Below are 25,673 nucleotides of genomic sequence, written 5' to 3'. Positions count from 1 at the left end.
GACACGGCAAGGCGGAGGCATGATGAATGACTGATATCAGTTTTGTCATCCTGGCAGAATGAAGGCTTAGAGTCAGAGACTGACTCTCTTTCCATTTCATTAAGGTGAAAGAAATGCACTATTTCTGGCACACCTGGATTTGTAGAACAGGATTCTACCTGCCACTACCAAGGCCTAGCTCCAGCCTCATACCTGTGACTGAGCCTCAAGAGGGGACAGGTCAGAGCCACTGCAATTAACCAGGTAAAGGATGAAGCTTGGACCAGTGTGGTCAGGTGGTAGAGACAGAGAGAAGCAGGAGGTAAAGGCAGGTAAGTTTAGGAGGTAAAACTGAGAGAACTTGGAGGGTACTGGTAAGGAAGAAGAAGGAGTCAGGAGTAACCCCCATTATCAGCTTGAGCAATTGGGGGGATGCAGGTGCCATGCCTGAGCTCAGGAGTAGAGAAGAACCAGTTGGGGGGTAGGTGGGATGGGTTGGGTTCTGAACATGCTGGGTCTGAGATACCAAGAGAAGATGTCACGTAGGCACTTGAATATATGACGTGAAGCTTAGAGAAGTCTGGGCTGGGGGTGTAAATCTGGGAGTCGTCAGCTTTGTGTGTGGTCCCTGAACAATGGACATGGATGTGATCCCAAGGGAAACAGTAGAGAAAGAAGAGAGGGGGCCTAGGCACGGGCTGAAGAAAACCAACCTTTAATGGGCAGGCAGAAGAGGATGCCCCTAGAAAGCAGGTCAGAGAGGCAGGAGAGAGACGAGGAGAAGAAGGTACGAGGAAAGAAGGAGAAAGCGGGACGCAGCCGAGAGGTCAAACACACGGAGGGATTGCAAATGCCCATTGAATTGAGTGACGTAGAAGCCACTGATGACTTTGGAAAGAATCATTTCACTGGAGAGACAGGCCTGGAATTGCAGAAGGAGAGAGTGGACGAGCAGGAGGCAGGAAGACGGAGTCGGGAGGGCAAAGACTGGTGGGTGGCTGTGCTGAGGACAGAAAGGGGCCGCTGCTAGAGGGAGAAGTGGGGTTCAGGAAAGTTGTTAAAGGTGATTAAAGTCATTAATATTTTTTTTTCATTTTAACAGTTTTACTGAGGTATAACTAATATACAATAAGCTGCACGTTTAAAGTGTAACAATCTGAAAAGCTTGACATGAACACATCTGTGAGATCATCACCACGGTCAGAAACACATTTTTTCATCCCCCAAAATCTGCTTGCCCTCCCTCCTGCTCCTCTCACCCCCATTCCCAGACATTCACTGACCTGCTTTCTGTTACTATAGTTTGCATTTTCTGGAATTTTATATAAATGGATTTTTATATACTTTTAACCTTTTAAAAAAGGCACTTGGGCTTCCCTGGTGGCGCAGCAGTTGAGAATCTGCCTGCTGATGCAGGGGACACGGGTTCGAGCCCTGGACTGGGAAGATCCCACATGCCGCAGAGCAACTAGGCCCGTGAGCCACAACTACTGAGCCTGCGCGTCTGGAGCCTGTGCTCCGCAACAAGAGAGGCCACGATAGTGAGAGGCCTGCGCACCACGATGAAGAGTGGCCCCCGCTCACCACAACTAGAGAAAGCCCTCACACAGAAACGAAGACCCAACACAGCCAAAAAGAAATAAATAAACAAATGTGGGGTTTAAAAAAAAAAAAAAAAGGTACTCGTTTTTGTCTGACTTCACACAGCATAATTATTTTGAGATTCATCTATGTTGTCACAGGTTATCAATAGTTCATTTTTTCTAATTTCTGAGTAGTTTTATATTGCACAGTGATACCATAATTTGTCTCTCCATTCACCTGCTGATGAATATTTGAGTTGTTTCCAGTTTGGGACTATTACAAATTAAGTTGCTTTGAACTTTCATATACAAGTCTTTATATGGATACATGTTTTTGTTTCTTGGTAGCAGATAACTAGAAATGGAATGGTATATGTTTGGTTTTTAAGAAACTGTCAAACCATCTTCCAAAATGGTTGTGCCATTTTACATTCCCATCAGCAATGTATGCGGGTTCCAGTTTCTCTGAATCCTTGCCCACATTCGATATGGACAGTTTTTAAAATTTTTAACAATCTAGTAACTTTTTCTCCTTTCTCTATGGAGGAAGGCAGAGGGAGGAGAAAAAGGAGACAAAATCAGCCACACTCCAGGGCATCGACATTGCCTTGATCGAGAATGAAATGTTTTGCTCAGTCTGTGTCCTGGGAACAAACCCAGTCCCTCACAAATGGTTATTTCTTATGGAGCATTTGGGAAACATGTTAGCTTACTGCCTTCTAGGCTGGGGCCCTGAGCAGGTGACAAGAGTTCTACGGGGACCTCCACTGTGGAAGACTCCTGCAGCCACTGTAGAGCAGGAAAGCAGGAAAGGGAGGGGAAGGAGACTCAGTCATTGCCCATGGGGATCCTGGTTTCACCCACACCCAGTGTGGTAAGAGGACAATAGCATTTCTCTGCCCCGCTGGGAGAAGGCACATGGGTTGGGTTAGGGGAAGGGGAGTTTCTAGACCAAGCCTGCACTCATTCCAAGGTGGAAAGAGCAGCTTGTCCTGTTGAAGAATCCATCCTGTTCAGCCCTAAGAGAAATACATCCCCTCTATTAACTTGGCCAAGAGGTGTCAACATATGAGTATAAGGGGTAAGGAGGATTAAATCGTGTTGGGGGCTTTCAGGAATTATGAACAAGTAAACTCTCTGGGGCTTCCCTGGTGGCGCAGTGGTTGAGAGTCCGCCTGCCGATGCAGGGGACACGGGTTCGTGCCCCGGACCGGGAAGATCCCACATGCCGCGGAGCGGCTGGGCCCGTGAGCCATGGCCGCTAAGCCTGTGTGTCCGGAGTCTGTGCTCCGCAACGGGAGAGGCCACAACAGTGAGAGGCCCGCGTACCGTAAAAAAAAAAAAAAAAAGTAAACTCTCTGTTAAAATAACAGATTTTTAGTTAAAGCTAAAGTCATTAATGAAGTCAGATATAGGGCCTCCCTGGTGGCGCAAGTGGTTGAGAGTCCGCCTGCCGATGCAGGGGATACGGGTTCGTGCCCCGGTCTGGGAGGATCCCATATGCCGCGGAGCGGCTGGGCCCGTGAGCCATGGCCGCTGAGCCTGCGCGTCCGGAGCCTGTGCTCCGCAACGGGGGAGGCCACAACAGTGAGAGGCCCGCATACCGCAAAAAGAAAAAAAAAAAAAAAACAAAACAAACAAAAAAAATAAAGTCAGATATATATATCCTAAGAGCACATGCAGGTCAATTATGATACTGAGTTTTGGGAACCAAGCATTTACTTATACCCCTAATGTGAGAGTGAAAAAGAACGCCAACGCCAATACCTGTAGCTGCTGGGAAGAACACCCCAAAGACAGTGAAAAAAGACTCGCCGGGGCTGTAATCTGGCAGAGTGTTGTTCTGCAGCAGTTCTGGTGAATATCCAATAAAACCATGTTCTGAAATAAAACAAAGGAAAGCAAAATGAGCCAAGTGAAAAGATATATAGCACAAGCTTCCCTAGATTACAGTCCTCACTTATGTAACTTTAAATAGCAAAAGGTAGGTGTGATTGGGGGTGGGGAGCAGGGAGGGAAAACAGAAGATGACAGAGCCATCTTCCTTCCCACTTCTAGGGCTCGATTTTTATGTATCTGTATCTATGGATATAGGTAAATAAAATGACATGAAGAAGAACAGTAGTTACCTCTAGGAAGGGTAGCATTTTTATTGTTTTGCTTATAGTACAGCTGAAATCTTTCAATGAGTTATGTATTGACGTGTTTGCTTCTGATTTAAAAAATTAAGTTACCTCCCTGCTCAAAAACCTTCCCACGGATCCCCATTAGCTACAGAACAAAGTCCAAGCTCCTTAAGATGAGTGTGAAAGCCCTCCACAGCCTGGCAACAGCCCACCATTTCCTATTCGTCCTTTGCCTTTTCCTCTCCCCAACAGTGATGCAGACGACTCTGCCCAAGAACGCCACTAATACCCAGCCCTGTGTCCCCTGCTTCCAGACCCTTCCCCCATATCTCTGAGCATCAATATGGTACTCACTCTTCAAGCCCAACTCAAGCTCTGCTTCCTTCGGGCTTTACATGAGCTCCCTGATCACAACCCTTCTCCTAAGTGCCCTCCATGACTAGCCACATTAGGTCTTTCCCCAACCAGACCCGTTGGGGCTAGAGATCCGGTCTTAAACACCTCTGCCCCCCAGGGTCACCACTGTGCCTGCCATACAGCACGGAGGGTGCCAATATGGGTCACACCAAAAGGATCTTGCTCTTGGATCTTTTGATGCCGTGCGTTCAGTCTGACCGGTTCACAGACTACTTTAGAGCAGGAACATCTCAGATATGATTTTTTCAAAGCATGTTAAACATTTTTTACATTGCCTTAAATGAAAGTTTTCAAGAGGTTTCAGTCCTACAGACACTTTGCTTTTTTGTCAAAGGAGGTCACCTTGAACAGCACTTGTGGATATGTTAGTGGGCTGTGGAATTTTAAGATACAAGTCAAGTGTCCTTGGGCCTCAGGGACACCCAGCATATCCAGCCTCTGCCTTTGGAGAATGAGTTGGTTTGTTCCTGTGAACTCCAGTCCAAGAGAACTGGGTCCTGCTCCTTTTCCCTCCAACCCCACAGCTACGTAGGATGAGTTCTCAGCCGTCAGTCACGCCGTAGCTGACCCCCAGGGCTGCGGTGACCATCTCCTGCCAGCCTGTCCTCCACCGCCCTCGGGGCTTAACTTCACCCTGAGCTTCCATCCACAAAAGAGCGCCGTCTCACTGATGAGTGCAATGATAGCGCCAGCACTTCTCACAGCTTCCAAGATTCATATCTTCATAGGAAAAGTATTTTTCAAAAAAAAAAATAGTAAAATGAAAGCTCAGTGAAGTACAAGGGACCCTGGGGAGTCCAGTCAGGACTTAAAATCATTGTTGACTGCTCTCTTTCTCCTGAACTTTAAATCCAAAGGACTGTGCAACATTTCCGAATGGTTTGGCATCTTCACAGCCGGTCCTCCCCTCATTAACAAAACAGCAATAATAGCGAAGTTAACTTTAGTTTATCCGCTGGCTGACCCTGCTGACTAGACTTTCTGGGGAGAAAACCAGCCCAGCCTGCCTTGGAAGGGAGCTCGGCCAAGCTGGATGATGCACAGGCCTGAGCACATTTGAGCGCAGGGCTGCGTGCTGGGCAGGCCGGCCGTGCGGGACACAAACACTTCATCAGGCTCCATTGATCTCCGCCGTCCCGGTATTTGGTCACCAGGCCTGAAGGGCTTGGCCCCGGTCAGCCTGAAGGGTCAGAGGGATTGCAGGCGCCATAGATGAGTCACTGGAAAGCCTCCTCTCTCCCTCCATACCACCACCAAGATCCAGAGTGAGGGAATGAGTCACTGGGCTCACTCGGGGATGGGGGTGGGGTCCATTCTCTGCAGGGCCACCGCAAGGGCAGCCCTCACACGTTCGCAAGCACACGCTCACACTGACAACTGCTGCTGGCCCCAGCCCTCCCCCCTCAAGTCCAGTTCTGAGCTGTTCTCAAGGAAATAACCTTAACTTTGAAAAGAAATTTATGGACAAAGATGTTTGTCAATGAGTTATTTATAATAGTGTAAACGGGGGGGGTGTCTAAATGTCTAACTCTGAAAGCCTGAGGTATTTTAAATGCTTAAAAAGACTTTTTAGGGACTTCCCTGGTGGCACAGTGGTTAAGAATCTGCCTCCCAAGGCAGGAGGTGGGGGTTCGATCCCTGGTCAGGGAACCAGATCCCACATGCATGCTGCAGCTAAGAGTTTGCATGCCGCAACTAAGGAGCCTGCCTGCTGCAACTAAGACCCAGCGCAACCAAGATAAATAAATAAAATAAATTTAAAACATTTAATGAAAGACTTTTTAGTGCCAAGGAAAACTGTCCATGTTATATATGATATGTGTTCAGTAAGAGAACTGGATACCATTTATAGGATGAATACAAAAAAAAGTTTTAATGTATATATGTAGGAAAAGGAAGCATACTGAAATGCTAATTGTGGCTGTTCGTATAATGCAGTTTTGGACTTCTTTTTCTTTCTTTTTTTTATGTTTACAAATTTTCCGCCTGTCTTTAATGAGCATAATCAAATTATCAAAAATTAAAGTCTTGGGCCTCCCTGGTGGCGCAAGTGGTTGAGAGTCCGCCTGCCGATGCAGGGGATACGGGTTCGTGCCCCGGTCTGGGAGGATCCCATATGCCGCGGAGCGGCTGGGCCCGTGAGCCATGGCCGCTGAGCCTGCGCGTCCGGAGCCTGTGCTCCGCAACGGGGGAGGCCACAACAGTGAGAGGCCCGCATACCGCAAAAAAAAAAAAAAAAAAAAAAAAAAATTAAAGTCTTTTAGAAAAACAAACAAAACATCCCACAACTGAAAGCCTACTTTCTCCAGATAGCTTTTCTATAAACAAATTCATTTCTTTTTTTTTTTTTTTCCATTTATCCTCTCCCTGCTTTTCAAAATGATTTAAGTGGCTTACGAGAAAAACATAAGGGCAAGTAAAATTAGGGGCAAAAAAAGAAAGAAAAAGAAATTGAGCTAAAGAGAGAGAGGGAACACCTACAGCCCACAGCCTGAGGTCTCTGAATAGGCTCTGAGGTAAGATCCTGCAGTGATTTTCTTCAAACTGGAATTCAAGGCCTAGAGAGATCGTTTTACTTTCTGACCTTTCTGACCAAGTCCACTCCAGCAGGGGAGGACCCTAGGGCCCACCCTTCACGTGTGCCACATTCCAGTGGATGAGAAGGAGCCCTAGGCTTGCGTGGTGGACCCACCTCATTTCCTCTGCCCCTACCTTCCCGGGCCCTTATGACTTCCACCCACCTGACACCCCGCCTCGCGTCAGGCTCCCCAGTCCTGATCCAGCCCCGCCAGAGGCTTGGTCCACTGGCCTTCGCCCTGACTCCCTGGGCTCCAGTCTCTCGCTCAGACCCTTAACCAGTGGTCCAGCTGGATCTCAAGCTTCTGCAGAGCGGGGGTCCAGGTCAGGCACTGATGTCTCTGGCTGGCTTGTACTTGAGGCACGGGGCGAGGTCAGCTGGCCATGCCCAGCGTTGCAGGGCAGAGCAGACACCACCTGCCGTGGCCTCTCACAGTGGGGCTTGCTGTCTGATTTGCTGAACAAAGGTCCCTAATTCTTCTAGTCACGGCCCTGTTTGAGAATCTGACGAATGCCCATTTTGCATACCATTTGGGGGTTCCCTGAAGCCTCTGTGGGGGGAATGGACCCTGAGGTTCAGGACCTCTACTCCAGGGGCTGCCTCTGTACCTGAGACTCCTGGCAGGCCCTGCAGGCACCCACGCTGTCCCAAGCCCTGAGCAACACCACGCCCTGCCTCGGGGTGAACAGAGGTCAACATTTCCTGCTGCAGTCGGTGCCAAGCAACGAGGAGTCTCTGTGTGCATGGGGACAGTGCAGGTCCCCCAGGGACATCCCGGGCAATTCTCTTCTGAACATAATTGCCAGTGGCCGTTTATTGAGCACCTCATACCTGCCGGTCACTGGGCGCCAATTAATTTACATCATTCTCGATCCTCACAACCACCCTGCAAGATCAAAGGTGAGAAAACCAAGCTCACGAAGGTGGAGAATCTTGTCCAAGGTCACACAGCAGACCTGCCTGTATCACAGCCCTTGCCTCTCCCCCAGAAGGCCAGTCTCCAGGTCCCTAGCACCACCCTCCCTCACAGAGACACGCATACAGCCCAGGTTTCCTTCAACCCCGCAAAACGCCACCAGAGATCATGGCATCTCCCCTTCTCCACCTTGGGGGGCCGACAGGGCGTCTCCCTATGGAATGCCACACTGAGGGGCTGTGTGCACAGCTGGGAAGCAGCAGAGCCCACCCTCGACCCCAGGTCTGTCTGAGGTCAATTTTCCACAGACCATACCGTCTCCCTGGAATTCACCCTGAGTTGTTTCCCCAGAGATTTCTAGAGCATGTGTCTGCCTCTGTGGGCCTTTCAGCAACGCTGCTGGTAACATGAGGGGCTGGGGTGCTCTCAGCTGATGTCTCCCGACTCTGAGAGGCCTGGGATGCCCAGTGCCTGCGGCTGCTGCACATGACTGTATCTGGGTTTGACCTGAACATCTGTTTCTGTACCCACAGAAAAAAATACTTTGGTCCCATGTGAGCTATGAGCTTTTAGGAAGAACAAAGACAGAACAGAGTGAGGAAAGAGAAAACGAATCACAACAAAAACCAGGCAAGAACAGGCTGAGGGAAAATACTTGAAGGCGTGGCCTTCCTCCTCAGCATTCGGGTAACACGGCTTCTTGGGATGCCACCAGGGCGCCTGTGGCTCTGCAAGGTCCAGGGGGTCTGCACCCAAGGGGTACCATGGGATCCCACCTACCACGCCTGGGCCAAAGGGGCCAGCCTGGGTCACAAGTTGCTACAGAGCACAGCTTCCTCGGGGCCGGGCCCCGCGCCCTCTGGTAAGGTGGCTTCTGGGAAGCTCCGTGTGGCCCCTGTGGCTTCCCACCCGTGCCGCCCTGCCTCTGGGGTCTGCTGAAATTAGAAGAGGCAGCTGGAAGTCATCGGCCCCCACGTGTGGGTGTCGGACTGCGGCCGCTGACTTAGAATGTGAGACCGCTAAAAACGACGCTGGCACCGCGGGCCCTGCCACCCCTCCGTGAGCTGCGGGTCCGGTGAGGCGGGGGCTTCTGTCCCGGCTTTCTTCTTGGCTCAGGTCCCCCCACCCCTCGCCCAGCGAGACAGCCCTTTCCTGGGAACGACAATGAGAGAGGCTGGTCCAACCAGGAATAGAAAGAGCAGAGGAAGGGCCCGCGAGAGAGGAAGGCAGGGAGGGGCACGCCGCCCAGACCCCGGGAGATCACAGGAAGAGCAGCCCTGCAAGGAAGAGGAAAGGAGAGGCCGAGGTTCTGGGAAGGGACACACACACCAAAACAACGCCTGGGGGTGGGGGTGGGGAGGGCAAGAGAAGGCCAGCGGAGCCAGCCGGAGGAGGATCCCCGGAGGAGCAGGAAGTACAGTAGGGTGTGCAGCAAGGGAAACGCGAATTGGGCGCCTTGTGCGAGGGCCAAGCCTCGCCCTGGACACAAGGTCCCTCCGGAGGGTCTCCTGCGCAGTGGAGCCCGCCTGGGACCCGGGGTGGCACGCCCAGCGCCTGGCACTGCCTTGGCTCCTCCGAGGATGGAGACCCGCAGTCTGGGGGAGGGACAACAAAACTGAAATGGCCTGACATAGAGAGGTCAGTGACAAGGAAAGAAAGGCGTGTCCGGGCCCCATCCTGTCACCAAGGCCCTCACAGAGCTCCCGCCCACGCCGTCCCCATGCTCACTCAGACACGGCCCAACCCCAGACGGTCTGAGGTGGACACAGATGGGCAGTTAGGCCCGGCAAACCCCGGCAGGCTGGGCTGGTCCGTGGAGTTTTCCTCCCCTGGGCTTTGGTGTCAGGTCTGGGAGCCGCAATGGGTAGGGCAGCCTCGGTCCTAAGAAGGATGCGCCCAAACCTGAGCTCAAAGAGCACAGATTTAGGAGAAGCCCAGGCTATTCTCCTCCTCCTTGGGGTGGAGCACGAGGCCCTGAAGCTCTCTGGGAGGAAGGGGAGAACGGTGACAGGACCAAGACTCACGACACCTGGGTTCACGCCCTGGCTCTTCACGGACTCGCTGCAAATTCTGACTCTGTCCATCTGGGATGGGCCCGAGATTCTGCAATCTAAATGGGCACCCAGGTGACGTAGATCACGCTCCCAGTAGCAGGTATTAAATTGTTTTTCAGAAAACTTCTAATTCTGAAAGCTGCCAGCCAGAAGCCCATTCTCAAGACTCAGGGAACATCGTCCAAATACACCGTTGATTTCCAGGGGCAGATGTCAAATCCCAAACCAGCTTCCAAAGCTTCTCAGTGCTGCCCCTACCTCCCTGCTACCCCCTCCCTTTCTCTGTGGCTGTGGATACAATGTGTGCTCCAGACTGAGACAGGGTCACTGCCACATTGTTCATCTGTTAATGAAACAAAGCAATTATGAATTACAAGTCCGGCCGCTAGGTCTTACATTATTACAGTCAGGCGCGCCCTCCATTAGTGCAGATACTGAAAGCTTCCTGGTCTAATTCATTGGTCCATTTTAACAACAGAGGGAACTGATAGAAGCCAGCTACTCAAAAGGCATGAGAACTGAAAGTGGGAAAGTCACCCCAGCTTAGAGTCCCATTTGGAGTCCGCAAAACACCAAGTCCCCGTTCGCTGGACTCTCCCATTGAACTGGGTCGTAACCATCCCGGTCCACTACAGGTGCTCCACAGAAATATTCTGAAATTGAACTGGATCAGGCTGTATTGACTTGGACTGTCAATGGAGAGGGATGGAAGGGTCAATAATGATAGGTTCAGAAGAGGCCCCCAAGGCCCCCGCCCTCAGCTCGGATTTCCTTCCCCACAGGACTTCTGGGCAGTGAGCTGGGAGCCTTCCCCAGACCACAACCCCCTCTCTGGCTTCAGCCCTAGTGAGTTTGGTCCTCCAAAGAGAGGGTGGAGAGAGGATGTGAGCAGGGTTTCCAGCTCCCAGGCCCCCACCCAGAGAGAAAATACACAGAGGGAAGGCCGGGCATTCTAGCAGTGGCCAGAAGGGAAGTCTGAAGTGGGGTTGGGCCTGTCCAGAGGCCCCCAGGGAAGGTCTCCACCCTCCGGGACAACTGGCTGGTGGGAACAGCTGGAAAAGCCCCCAGGGCTAGGTAACCCAGGGGATGAAGGGCCTGGGTTGGGGGGATGTCAGGACAGCCCCCTTGGGAGGGGATGGCTGAAAGTTTCCAGTAAGAAGAGAAGCTCCTGCCAACCCCTACAATCTAGGACGGGCAGTCCTGGAGTTCCTTCTGAGAAAAGGATTTCTCACTTGTGAAAGGGAGGATTTCTAACAAACATCCAAGAAATTGTTCCATCCTCTGACACGGGCTCTATTTTAATGCTTAACCAAACTTTTTTTATAATGGCCTGGGGCTCAGCAAGTTGAGATGAGATGAGATTTTTCACCTGGGGAGGCCGACCGAGCAAAGGACTGCCAAATGCCCCAGAACATTAAGGAACTCGCAGCTCACCTGGACCCAAGAAACAAAGAGGTATCTCACGATAATAACCGGGATTGCCACAAACACTGAGCAAGGGTTTGTGCCAGGCACCGTTCCAAGAGCATTACATATATTTGCTCACAACCACCCCACGAAGTAGTGCATTTTTTACGTAAGGAAGCTGAAGCACAGAGAGGAGACTGGATCCAACCCTTGGCTGCCGCTGCCACCGGGGTCGGGGCTCACCCAAGGCTGCAGGGAGTCTGGGAGGGGAGCCAGGAGCCCAGCTGGTCAGGCTGGGGCCAGACGGAAGGGACTGCGGAGCCCCCAGCCGCCCCCGCCCCCCGCCCTCGGAGCCCGCAGTGGGCTGCCCGACACTGCTCTCAGCTCAAAGGAGCCCTGAGAAAGGAAAAAAATCTGGCCTTCTTATCTCCTGGGGGAAAGGAATGCACTCTCCCGCCAGGATAAGTGGCTGTTTTGACAGGAAGTCTCCACCCAGGCTGTGGGTTCCTCCCAGCCACCATTTACTCCTTCTGGCCGTCCCTGCCTCTGGCATCCCAACTCCCATCCTACTTAAACCCCCCACACACCCCTACACCCCCCAAATCTAACCCAACTGGGGGTCTCCCCAAGTCAGCTGCCCGCCCCACAGCTCTGGCCTCCATGGGGGTCCAGAGCTCCGACCTGGGAGTCACGTCTCAGCCCCACTGTTGCCTGGACACCGTCTCCAGGCAGGCAGCTGAGAAGGGGGTGGGAGGACAAGGGGCTCCCTGCAGGGGGCAGTCAGCATCGAGGTGGTTAGGCAAGCAGGGCCACCCTCCTGTCCAGCACCATGCTGGAAGTATTCAGACTCCCCGTGCCCAGCTCTGCAGCCAAGGGCAGTTCTCCCAGACCCCAAGCCCTACCCAAGAAAGAAATGCAGCAGACGCTCTCTTAGAATCCCATGGCAGAAGATTCAGTATCACAGGACTATAGAATGAAAATGCCACCGGGGTCTTTTGTCTCAAGTCCATTTTACACATGGGAAGGCTGAGGTCGGAAAAAGGAGAAGCCCATGCCACACAGTCAGCAGCTGGTCAGGCAAGACCAGGACCCAGTGTGGCCAAGCTCCCTCCAACGTGTGCCCTGCAATGGCACTCAGGTCTCTGTTGTCACTGCCTGCTAACCTGCCAGGTCAGGGTAGGAACCGTACTGTCTTATTTCTTGGTGTGTCTCCATTACCTAGACCCAGGAGATAAGGGAAAAATTTAATACTTTATTAATAAATAATGGAAACAACCCAAGTGTCCATCAACAGATGAGTGGATAAACAGCATGTGGTCTATCCATACACAGAGTACTATTCAGCCATTGAAAGGAACAAAGTATTGACACTTGCTACGACACAGATGAATCTTGAAAACATGCTAAGTGAAAAAAACAGAAAAGGACAAATACTGTGTGATCCATTCATATGACGTATCTGAAATAGGCATATTCACAGAGACAGAAAACAGAACAGAGGTTATCAGGGGCTAAGGGGAGGAATGGGGAGTTATTGGTCCATAGACACAGTTTTTGTTTGGGGTGATGAAAATGTTTTAGAAGCAGACAGTTATGATGGTTGTACAACACGGTGAATGGAGTTAATGCCACTTAATTGCACACTTTAAGATGGTTTTTTTTAATGTTATACATATTTTGTCATTAAAAAAAAACAAACACAAGCCGTTTCTTTCCATAATACCCCCTGCAGGGACCACCTCCAGCATCCTTGTTTCTGGCCTGGGCTCCTCTCTGCTTTGCAGATGTGGGATAGAGGATAAAGGGAGCTTCCTGGCTAAGGCCGATCAGAGAGGGAGGAACAAAGCCACAGGTACAGACTAGTCCTAGTCTCAGGCTCCGATTCTCCCGCCAAAGCAAGCTGCCTCCTCAGATGACGGACGCTTCGGCTCTTGGCCGCTGCAAGGTGAGTGGGCACCCCCAGCGAGCCATCTGACCACACACGACTCCTCCCTGATGGAACTAGGCAGAAAGCACCATATTCTCAGGAGTTCAGGTGGAAATCACAGCTCCCTTTGTTGACTTCTAGAACTTACAGGATTTTATTCAGGGATCACAGGTTGAGGTGTGGGCCTTTAAGGCAGAGCTGTCCAGAAGCACAGACTGTGGTTTCTTGATATCAGCCATGCCCAGATCCCACAGAAAACCTCAGCAAAGTCAAGGGCGCGGTTGTCCCAGTCCTGTTTTTGACATGGTCCTGCTTTCAATACTTTCCTGGTCACTGGACCCCAGGCCTGGAGCAGTGTTTAACACCGGTCCTGCTTAATAAGAGCTGGCCTGGAATGCGTGTGCCTTTACCCTGGGCTGCCCTGGGCAAGTGCAAAGAGAAAGCAGGCCGGGCCGCTCCTCTAGGGGACTTGGATGATGGGGCCCTACCTGGTCTTGGGCCAGCAGCGTCAGCATCAGCACCACCTGAGAGCTTGTTAGACCTGCAGAACCTCAGCTCTCCCCTCCCCCAGCCCCCACCCGTGGAACTGAGACCTTCATCGTTACAAGATCCCCAGATCTTGAAGTTTGGGAAGCACTGCCTTGGAGTATAACCCAGGGGCCTGCAGAGACCTATTCTTCCAGGATAAACAATGATAATGATAATAATTATTTATTAAGCACCCACTTCATGCCAGCTATGACTCTAGGCCTCTTACATATACTATTTTATGCTCGGACAACCCAGTAAAGTAGGCATTATCACTTGCTTTTCAGAACTGAGGAGAGCGGTCAGAAAGTTGACCGAGTCCATGCAATGAGTTACAGCTGAGCTGGAATCTGAACACAGGGGTCTGAGTCCAAAGCCACAGCTCTGACCACTGTGGTACGACGCAATCTTTCCAAGTGGGCCGACAGTTACAGCCGCTTGTCAACTCTCCGGGGCCCAGAAGTTCACTGGCAAATGCAATCCCCAGGAAGGAATTCTAGGGGCTGCCCCGCTGCCTGGTGCCAGCCTGGGCCCTGGGTTGCCGTGCGCTTGGGTTGGGCAGCCTGTGGCAGAGGGCTCTCTATTTATTCAGGACACGTCCCTGACGATGAATTTGCGTGGCCCGGCCCCCAGTAAGCATTAAGCCTGGAACTGGAAGGACCAATAAATTAGATGGTGCGCAGGCTTGGGGACCCTTCTGCCGCAAGCTCGGAAACCTCCCGCACTGACCTCGTCTGGGCCCTGGAGTTTTTGACTCGGGGCTTCATCTCCTGCCGGCCCCCAGGAGGCAGCATTCTCCTGCCAAAGGCACCCGTGGCAAGCTCCACTCTCCCCTCCAGCCAGCATCCACAGGCTCCTCAGGTCAAGGAACCCAGCCCAGCCCAGCCCAGCCCAGCCCAGCCCAGCCCAGCCAGGCCCGAGACTGTCTATCTGATTCTCTGTGTCTGTACATGGCCACCTCATCCCCCGCCCAAATGTGTGACTTGAGGGCACGTCTCCCTGCCTTTGTGTCCCTCACAGACCCACTGAAATGCATCTCAACCCAATAGGTGCCCCCAAAACGCTTGAGCCAGAACGTGCCATCATTTGCCCTTCCACAGCCGTGCGGAGGGCATCCCGCTCACCTCCCACAGCCAGAGGACCCCTTCCTGCAGTGAGGGGAGCACGAGGCCCAGCGGGGCAGAGCTGGGGGCACAGGCAGGATATGCCAGCCCATCCCTCAGTGTGTCGCCTTCCACCTCCTTGGAACCCCCAGCTGCTCAGGGCTGAGGCAGGCAGCCCAGCAAGGCGAGGGCCCTCCCAAGCCAGTGATTTCATGCTTCAGGCATCCATCCCCAGAACACCGGCCGGGGAGCCTGGCAGGCCAAGGCCCCTGCTGCTCGTCACGGAGCAGACACAGGGAGAGAGCCGGGCGGTGTTAGCTCTGGTTTCCTTCTGTAGCTGTGACCAGGTCCCCACGGCCTCCTTGGCCTAGCGGTTCCTTTCTCTGCTTTCCACAGCCAAAGCCAGCAAATGAAAATAATACGATGGAGAGGGTGGCAGGGCCTTGGAGCCGGGGGCCTGGGATTCTAGTCAGTCACTCTCTTCATCAGAGACAAACTCAGAACAAGAGGAAGGCCTGAGGGTGCCTGCCCCTGCCCTCCTCCAGCCAGACAGGAGGACCACTGCCCCCAGAAAACCTCCTATTGAGGGCTGAACCCCAAAAGCCGGGAAGTCACAGTACCTAGAGTATTATGTTCTCCCTCTACCAGAGAAATGGTAAATGTTCAACTCACCTAATTTTAAAAATAAGAACCACCAACCTAAAGTGGTATTCAAAAAAAAAAATGTTATTCCATAGGTAGAACAAATAGAAGAACGTGCTTTGCTTTTTACCTAGGTCAGTCAGTGAGCGGACGGGAGGGGGAGTGGATGGCGAGGAGGGATGACCAGATGGACACGGAGAGGAAAAAGAGGGAAAAAGATTGGGGAGGAAAATGAGACAAAGCTAAAGGAAGAAAGAATGAGGCAGGAAGAAGAGAGGAGAAAAACCAGGTATGTTTTGAGGAATGCTGGAGATCACAATTTTGTTGCTTTGGTTTGCAAAAGTTCCAAAATCCTTACCCAGACCTGAGCCTTTGTTTATAATTCTTCACTGTTCTAATCCTTAAAAATTCCTGTTCAAATCCTTAATCTTTCCCCTTTCAGGGTCAAAGATTCCTTTGAGAATCTGGCAGTAGTTCTGGACCCTCTCCTAGAAAAATATATTTATTCACATAAAATTTTTCCTGCAATTTCAGGGGTTCATGGATCCTGTTAAAAACTAGTTATTCTAGGGCCTCCCTGGTGGCGCAGTGGTTGAGAGTCCGCCTGCCGATGCAGGGGATACGGGTTCGTGCCCCGGTCTGGGAGGATCCCATATGCCGCGGAGCGGCTGGGCCCGTGAGCCATGGCCGCTGGGCCTGCGCATCCGGAGCCTGTGCTCCGCAACGGGAGAGGCCACAACAGTGAGAGGCCCGCATACCGCAAAAAAAAAGAAAAAAAAAAAAAAAAAAAAAAAAAACTAGTTATTCTAGAAGCTCCACTCTGATTGAGAAACTTGTAAAGACCAAAGCAAAAACACCCCCCACTGCCAGATTAAACTAAGATAAGGGAAGATGTGTTGAATCTTATTCAAGCCATCATATCAGGCTTTTAATTATACCATTTGCTTCACTGATTGAATTTTGGGGCCTAAACACCCTTCTTTAGTTACTACCCCAATGGTGGTACTGGAAGCAAGGTTACTTACTCGAAGGAGTCAGCTGTGTGTACGGACAGTTATGATGCAGTAAAAGGTCTGCCTTGGACCCAGGTAACAATGTCTGTGCTTACCTTGAATTTAACCCTTTGCACATCAATGGAATTATTAAATCACACATATGCAGTAGTTCCCTAATCTGAATGTGCATAAGCATTACCAGTGTACTGGTTTAAAATGTAGATTACTAGGCCAAAATTTGAGAGTCTGATTCAGACTTTTTAAGTGAGTTTCTAAGTGATTCTGATGCAGGCAGTCCCCAGACCAAACTCTGAGATATACTGTTCTCGTAGAAAATTGCAAGCTTCTGGCCCAGCAGATCTGCAGATTCCCTACTCATTGTGGTGTCCTCCTCGTACACCAGAGGCAGGGCTAGGCATGCATGGAAGGGTGCTCTGTGACTAGGTTTGGACCACTGCATCACAAAGGCTACCTTTACGGGGTAAAAAAGGTAAATGAACAGTGTGGGGCATAAAAGGTATACAGCCAGGTGAAAGCCTCCAAGGGCCTTTAAGGCTGTGGTTCCTAGACCTGTCAGCACAAAAACAATCACCGGGAGTACTTTTGCATTTCAGATTCCCAGGCCTCGGGTCATTAGGGAATATATATATGATACTACTAACGAGCTTCCCCATTGGTTCTGACACATGGAGCTTGTCTGTTTATGGTATATGGTATTATGAAATACTTGAGGGTATTTCAATCAAGATATCAGACCATTATTGTAAAAATGCTTTGAAGGGGCTTCCCTGGTGGCACAGTGGTTGAGAGTCCGCCTGCCGATGCAGGGGACACGGTTTCGTGCCCCGGTCTGGGAAGATCCCACATGCCGCGGAGCGGCTGGGCCTGTGAGCCATGGCCGCTGAGCCTGAGCGTCCGGAGCCTGTGCTCCGCAACGGGAGAGGCCGCAACAGTGAGAGGCCCGCGTACCGCAAAAAAAAAAAAAAAAAAAAAAAAAGCTTTGCAAAAAATTTAAAATGCTCTTAAAATTCTCCAGCGAAAACCAGTGAACACTAGCAGGGGTTCCTTTTTCTTTTCTCCTCCTCCTCCTCCTGTAGAAACTAACTGGCAAAGGGGGGGGCCACACTGGAATGGCCTGAATGGGTTCCAGATGACAAGGATTTGGTTCTCTTGGCCTGACTGCTTCTCCCTTTACCCTGGAGTCTTCTACAAATATTAACATTTTCTGGCTGTGCAGTGACGTGAAAATGGTTAGGAGGCACCAGGTCAGGTGTAAAAAAAACTCATGGAAGGAGAGGGACTGGCTTGGTCCAGAAGCGACTGCTGATGTATTTTCTGATTCTCTACAAGGTGGAACGTCCACACAGACAGGAAGCCACGACGTGCCCAAGCTCACCCACACTGGGCTTGGCATCCAATCGGCGGTGGTGGGGCAACGGGAGGACTGCTGAAAGGCAGCCCATTTCAGACCGCTCGGCAGAGTGGCCCTAACAGGGGTTTCTGGGCAAAGATCACTGCTCCTCAAACAGAGAGGACGTCCACAATAACAAGACTGCCCTACCTTGGTCTAGAATCTCTCAGTTTAGTGTAATTTTTTTTTTTTTTTTTTTTTTTACATTTTGATTTCTTGAAACTTGGCTGTCTTGCATTCAACATGTAAGGTAACTTTTTTTCCCACCTGAAAATTTGGTGTATCGTAAAATTGATGGTATCTTAGAATTGAGGAAATAGGGTTTATCACCTCATTTAATCTTGAAACAATCTGTGAGGGAGGTATCATTATTCTCTACATTAAGTCCCCTACACACTAAGTCCCCTACACATGAACCTTCAGGTTGTGAACTTTCAAAGATACGAACATGCATTCGAATGTCCAGTCACGTGAGGTTTGTTCACGTGTCTGGTGTACATTGTCACATGCGTGCATCCTCTACAAGTGGTTGTGCTTTTGTGTGCTTTACTGTACAGTACTTCATGGAGTACAGTAGTACGGTATCTTTATTTCAAGCTAGATCTGCAAGAGGACGACTTCATTGAACTCCTTGCTGTGCAACACAAGGAGCTTACTAATGAAAACCTGACGGAATTGGAGGCCCAGAGAAAGGACGAAGAGAGACAAGGGGAAGAAGTAACTGAAGAACCGAAGAGATTCATGATGCAGGAAATGGCAAGGGGATTGTTTTCATCTGAGGAGGCACTGTTCGTTTTGAGACACAGGACCTGAACGAAGAACGGTACACGAAGGTTGCAGCAGCTGTTCAGAATGCAAGCGAGTGCTACCGTGTCATCTATGATGAGAAAAAAAGAGCTACTACCCAGACATCACTGGATCGTTTTTTCAAGAGGGTGGATAGAATTGAGTCCAGCAAGGAACCAGAACCTGTGCCATCAGCGTCAGGCGTGAGTGACATTGCAGCTTGCCCTCCGTCCCCTATTGCTGACGATCCTTCAGCTCTACCATCTCCCACCTCCTCTCTGTCCTCCAGTCAGTAACTCTTCTTGCCTGTTCACTCAATGCCAGCCCCTGGATGCCAGCTGTTGTGCTGTACTACTGTACTTTTCAAGGTACTGCACTGTAAGATTAAAACTGTTTTCTTTATTTTTTGTGTTTGTTTTTTATGTATTATTTGTGTGAAAAGTATTATAAACCTATTACAGTACAGTACTATCTAGCCGATTGTGTTAGTTAGGTTCCTAGGCTAACTTTGTTGGACTTAGGAACAAATTGGACTTAACAAACACACTTTTGGAACGGAACTCATTTGCATGTAGGGGACTTACTGTATCTTCCAGACGAGGAAACTGGAGCACAGATAGTTGATTTGCCCAAGGTCACAGAGTGAGGAAGCGATGGGGCCGGGACTGGAGGCCAGTGCCCCACACCTCCCCACAGCCCCTCCCCGGCACCCTGTGTGCTGTGTGAGCACATCTGTCCACACAATAGGAGCCGGGGTCGTGGAGTAACTGCTGAGGGGGAAGTGCTCTGAAAAGTGGCTTCCACCAGAGTCACCGCAGCATGAGAAAGCAAAAAAGTGATCTTCATCTTACTTCAAATACAGACTTGAGAAAGATAGATAGATAGATAGATAGGTAGATAGATAAATAAATAAATAAATAAATATGGCTTGTCTGGTGCAATTATTAGCCTATTTTAGGCCCTAATTCCACCTCCTCTCTGACTGCAGGAAATTAAGTGTGTGCCATGCGTAACTACTCATATAACGATCACATTTGGCAGATTTAAGTTTAAAATGGTGCTCATTTGGACAGTAATTACAGATTTACTGTTCCAATTTATTATTTTATTTACTTTTGAATGTTTCTAATGATTTCTTGCAATTGGGATATAAGGTGCTGTACCTTAAGAAATCTCACATTTTGGCTTCTGCCAGTTTAAGAGGAGCAGGAAGTAGTTTAGCAGAAGAAATCAATGTCAAAATAATAAAACTGAAAAGTTATTCTCTATGATATTCAGTAAGTGTTCATTTTCTGGAAAGCATCTGGGGGCAGAAAGAGAAGCCCCAGCCCTGCCCCCCGCCCCCAATACACACACACAAACTCAAAGAAAAAACCCCACAATTGACATGTACTATGATTTATAATCCTTAAAAACACCCATCCCATTTTACAGATGAGAGAACTCAGACAGTCTGTGAGTTGCCTACGGTCACACAGCTAGTAAGGAGCCTGTGTTCTGGTGGCACTAATCTTAAAGCACGCATTGTCATCAGCAGTGATCTTCCCTAGTCATCGCCATGTTGCATGAGGACAGGGACCACATGCATTTTATTCTCCACTAGATCCTGAAGCCCAGCTCCTGGAACCCCGCGGGCTTTGGGAACTGCTGGTTGGGTGGGTGGGTGGATGGAAGGCGGATAGAAAGGGAGGCAGGAAGAGGTATGTGCCCGGTGGGCCAGCCCCGCCAGCAGGTGCTACCCCCATCCCCACTTCTTTGCCAACTGTGCTCCTACAACGCCTATCCCACTTCTGATCAGCGTTTTCTAGGACTGCGTTCCCCTGCCTTACTGGCACCTGCTCACTCTAATTCCTTTCCCAGTCAGTCATTCAACAAAGCGTAACTGAGAGCCAGGCGCACGCCAGGTACTCTCTAAGACACTGGGCGAAAGGCAGTAAGATGCGATTCCCATCCTGGAGGCTACCACAGCTTAAAACAATGACCTCGGTATTTCCCAGCAGCTCTGGGCACTCTCAGAATCCAAAGTAGAGAGGGTTTCCTGAAGCTGCCTACCACACCCTCTCACCTTCCACCAGCACTTCTGCTGTTTCCGAAGTTTTGTCTTGTTATTTTCAGAGACATCAAAGGACAGCCCACAAGGAGATTCTCCTCTCTACCTTTTAGCACATTCTTGTACTTTTCTACTTAGGGCATGTTTCGCGTGCTGGGAGGCACAAGAGAAGCACGAGGAGTTAGGCAGGCGGTGTCATACAAAGTTCTGCCCTCAGTTATGAGATGGATATGACTGGAGACACCAGCCTCAGGAGCTAGAAGAAGCCTCCTTGTCTCACAGGTGAGGAAACAAAGGTAAACGCCCTCCTACCCCATCCCTGGTGGAGTTGGCTGCTCTCGGCCAGTGTCCTTTCCTGACACCTACTCTGCACACCAACAGATGAGGGGTTAGATCTGGAAGGAACCACAGCCCACTGACTTCTAATAAATGATGAATCTAAAACCAAGTTTTATTATGAGGCGACTGAGACCCACAGATGGTAGGGTCCTGGCCCAGAGTCCCATAGACAGTGGTTGAGAGGCCCTGGCTTCATCTCTCCCAATGCAAAACACTGTAACTATAGTAGTCCTTTCACTTTCCTATTTAACAATGTCTCAAAAGGCATGTTAAATATCACACCCTAAGTGTACCGCTTGTTCCCTTACTCAGTCATTAGCGTGGCTAGGAGCAGTGTGAGCTTGATGGTTACAAAGGACATGGACCCTGAGGTCAGCTGCCAGGGTGCAAATCCTGGCTCCACGGCTTACTAGCTGTGTGATAGGCAAGATAACCTGTCTGAACCTCAGTTTTCTCATCTTTATGGTAGGGACAATAATAGCACATGGACCCCACAGATATTGTCAGAATAAAGTGAGGTGTAAAATGCTCAGTACAGTGCCTGGCACATAGAGGGTGCTCAGTAAACATGACCTTCCTTGGTCACTATGCCGTCCTCAGATCTTATATTCAAGAAATCTGTATCAATGTGAATTGACCCACAACTTTTTTCTCTTCTTAATAAATTTTTTCACTTTACTTTTTTCTCTACGTACAAGCAGAAATATACTTAGTGTTTCAAAAAGTATTAACTATATCTGGGCCATTTGATAAAGAATGTCTGAACAAGGGCATGGCAAGATTTCTAATGCACCAACTGATGCAGACATAAAAATCTGATGGCCTATTAGAAATAAGTGTGAAAAGAGTCATGTACCACAATGTTCATTGCAGGTCTATTTACAATAGCCAGGACATGGAAGCAACCTAAGTGTCCATCGACAGATGAATGGATAAAGAAGATGTGGTACATATATACAATGGAATATTAGTCAGCCATAAAAAGAAACGAAATTGAGTTATTTGTAGGAGGTGGATGGACCTAGAGGCTGTCATACAGAGTGAAGTAAGTCAGAAAAACAAATACCGTACACTAACACATATATATGGAATCTAAAAAAAAAAACAAAAAAAATGGTTCCGAAGAACCTAGGGGCAGGACAGGAACAAAGACACAGACATAGACAATGGACTTGAGGACACGGGAAGGGGGAAGGGTAAGCTGGGACGAAGTGAGAGAGTGGCATGGACTTATATATACTACCCAATGTAGAATAGATAGCTAGTGGGAAGCAGCCGCATAGCACAGGGAGATCAGCTAGGTGCTTTGTGACCACCTACAGGGGTGGGATAGGGAGGGTGGGAGGGAGACGCAAGAGGGAGGAGATATGGGGATATATGTATATGTATAGCTGATTCACTTTGTTATATAGCAGAAACTAACACACCATTGTAAAGCAGTTATACTCCAATAAAGATGTTAAAAAAAGAAAGAAGTGTGAAAGTACTGAGAGCTGAACTACTTTTCTTAATCATTAGGCTTACTCGTGCAAGAAAAAAAAAACAAAAAAACTTCATAACCCGGTATTTTCAATTTTTCAGGAGAGGGACACAAATTCTTGGAGAAATGGGAAATTCTCCCCTTCACATCTCTAGACCCTGTGTTCAGGGTGAAAGGGACTGTTGTTTGGGCCACAGACTTGTGAGACAGACGCTATTTTCACATGCAAATGATGGCCACATAGAGTGATAATCTAGGCCTGGGGGCAAGCAGAGACCTCAGCCTGGGCTGTCTATTCATGCTCTCATGGTGCATGTGGGTGAGCTAATTAGGGAGCCCTCTGTCCAATGGGAGAGGGTACATGTGAGAAAGACTAAAAATACAAAGCGTACTGGAAACCATGCAAATGAGTTTAGTTCAGAGTGAGCAGGCTTTCGTCACTGGATCCTGGCTGGGGCTGGCCAAGGCTTACAGGAAGAAGTGAAACGTTTGGGTTCGTGTGCCAGGCACTGTGCTGGGTGCTTTGTATAGAGTATTTCAGGTGGCCGGTTCAGCAGTGCATGTGGTCCTGTGTGGGTTTATGTGTGTGTCCATTCACACAGCTGGTGGTGCAGGCTCAGACAAATATTTACAGCAGGATCTTTGTTTATTATTTTGGATCATAAACTAACAAGAGAAAAATCAATCAAGGGTCTCACTGGTTAAAATAAATTTTGTTTGATTGCATTTAAGGAGTGTGTGCATGTTCCTCAGGGTGGTGGTAGCCTGAGCACAGGGTGGGAGGTGGGGTGGGGAGGGAGGAGATGGAAAAAATAAAGAGGTATTTAGGAACAAGTCAAGAGAATGAGATCATGAAATTGTTTCCCAAATTACATCTGGTCCTCATCTCTACCCCACCTCTACTGCGTCTGTCCAGGCTGTGTTTTCTCTTGCCTGGATGACTGCAGACTTCACTGACTGGCTCCCTCTGCCTTTAGTCCCTCTCTGTTTGCACCCACTCTAACCCCAGGCAGGATTCCCGAAGAGAGAATCTGATCTGCAACTTCCCCACTTAAAAGAAAAACCTATTGACCTTTCTCAGCTTTTATGTTTTCTGCATCTTTAAAACTCATGTGGAGTTTTAAGTTATCCTTGGTTATTTTGTTTATTTGTTTGCTTTTCTAACTATAAAGACTAAGAAAATCCTCAAGATAAGTCATGAAGCCTATGTTTATATTACATTCCATCTGGGACTCCTGAATGTTGCTACATTAATTTTAACTTTAAAAATACTATACATTGTGTGAGCTCAATTATGTAAAAAAAAAGATAGAAAAAAAGACTATAAAGAAATAGACTTTATACTTCATATTTTAAAATGAAATGTGTTATTCTCAATAAAAATAAATTAGAATTATAATTTAGAGTACACCAGCTGCTATGGACTGAATGTTTCTATCCCTACCCCACCCCCTAAATTCATATCCCTAACCCCTAATGTGGCTATATTTGGAGATGGGGCCTCCTTCTCCAAAGATGAAGGTTAAGGAAGGTCCTAAGAGTGGGGGCCTGATCAGATGGGATTAGTGTCCTAATCAGAAAAGACACCAGAGAGCTAGTGTACACACGCTCTCACTCTCTCCCTACCCAACCCACACATGTGCAAGTGCATGCACACACACATTCACATACACTGATGAAAGGCCACGTGAGGACACAGAGATAAGGTGACCATCTGCAAGCCAGGGAGGGTCCCTCATCAGGAGCTGAATCAGCTGGAATCTTGATCTTGGACTCCTAGCCTTTAGAACTGTCAGAAAATTAATTACTGTTGTTTAAGAAACAGTTTTCAGATTGGCTAGCTCCACCTAGCCCATGGGATAAACCCGGCCTCTCTGTACTGGACAATCCAGGAAACCTTGATGCCTCCATGCTTATGTCTTTCAAGGATATGGGCCATGAGAACTGATTTCCACACCAAGATCTCCTTGTACCCTATGCCTCTGACTTCCTGGACACAATCTCTGAAACAGAATTGGGAGCCTGAGCCAAAGGTGACCACACAGAGGCTGATCCTGAGGGAGTCCACTGTCCAAGAGATTTCCCTTGAGACCCAGCCCAACCAGGGTCCTCTCAGCCAGAATGGAGGGGGAGACCCTCAGAGGAGGCAGCAGGGGACAGTACCTGTCAACTACAGCTGTAATCCCAACAGAGACAAGCTAATGTTCCATTTGTCACCGAGGCCTGTGGCACAAGCTAATCTTGGAAGCACTGGGAGGCACAGGGGCTACACCACTGCTGCTGAGAGTTTCCTGAGCTTCCCTCTGCCTTCTCACATTCAACCACCATCACCCCAGGACATGACTGTTCCTTGAACCTGAAAGAGCCTTATTTCCTTCTGGCCCTCTCTCTCCCACCCTGCCCCAGCATCCTAAGCTCCAGCACACCTAACTCCTTGAACTCTCTGAAATTTTTCAGGCACTTCTCACTTCTGTGTCTTCACTTATGCTGTTCCCTTTCCTTGGGATCACCCTCCCCAATTTACTACTAGGAGAACCCCTGTGCAGCCTCCAAGGTCTACTGAAATGTGGCCTTTTCCTTGAAGACCTCTACAACACCCAGAGAAAACCGTGCTTCTACTATCCTCCAACAGTGATGCGTATATTTTCCTTTATAACATTTAACCAACATATGGTGATTATTTGGCTAGGGGAGAGACTGTGCCGTATTCTTGTGTGTATCTTAAACTTCTAGCATTGGGTCTGCACACAGTGACACTCAGGAAAAGTTTTTGGTTAATTGATTAGAGTGGGACAGAGAGAGAAATAAAGGTGGAGTGGGGACAATGAGAGACAGAGATAAAGAGACAAAGGGCAAAGGAAGAACAAGGTGGCAATGAAGGAATCACAGAAAGAATGTTAACAAGACAAAACTTTAAAATGCACGGTGACAGATGGCCAATAGGCACATGAAAAGATGCTCATCATCGCTAATTACGAGCAAAATGCAAATCAAAACTACAATGAGGTACCATCGCACACCAGTCAGAATAGCCATCATCAAAAAGTCTACAAATAACAAATGCTGGAGAGAGTGTGGAGAAAAGAAAACCCTCCTACACTGTTGGTGGGAATGTAAATTGGTGCAGCCACTATGGAGAACAGTATGGAGGGTCCTCAGAAAACTAAAAATAGAACTCCCATATGATCCAGTGATACCATTCCTGGGCATATATCCAGACAAAACAATAATTTGAAAAGATACATACACCCTAATATTCATAGCAGCACTATTTACAATAGCCAAGACATGGAAACAACCTAAATATCCATCAACAGATGAATGGATAAAGAAGATGTGGTGTGTATATATG

The 25,673-nt window shown here is 49.1% G+C and overlaps 1 protein-coding gene across 1 annotated transcript in view; it reads right to left on the bottom strand.

Annotated features, from left to right (window-relative positions):
• SLC12A8 (solute carrier family 12 member 8) overlaps window positions 1–25,673 on the bottom strand; it is a 144,545-nt gene that overhangs the window by 58,133 nt on the left and 60,739 nt on the right. Inside the window, exon 6 of the mRNA XM_060100151.1 lies at window positions 3,330–3,443. Coding sequence (XP_059956134.1) covers window positions 3,330–3,443 — 114 coding nt within the window. The remainder of the gene's footprint in view (window positions 1–3,329; window positions 3,444–25,673) is intronic.

The sequence above is a fragment of the Mesoplodon densirostris genome, chromosome 5 (assembly GCF_025265405.1).
Source record: "Mesoplodon densirostris isolate mMesDen1 chromosome 5, mMesDen1 primary haplotype, whole genome shotgun sequence".
In the NCBI taxonomy this organism is placed as follows: domain Eukaryota; kingdom Metazoa; phylum Chordata; class Mammalia; order Artiodactyla; family Ziphiidae; genus Mesoplodon; species Mesoplodon densirostris.
The sequence above is the reverse complement of the archived record's forward strand: the minus strand, read 5'-3'. Positions and strand labels throughout refer to the sequence as shown.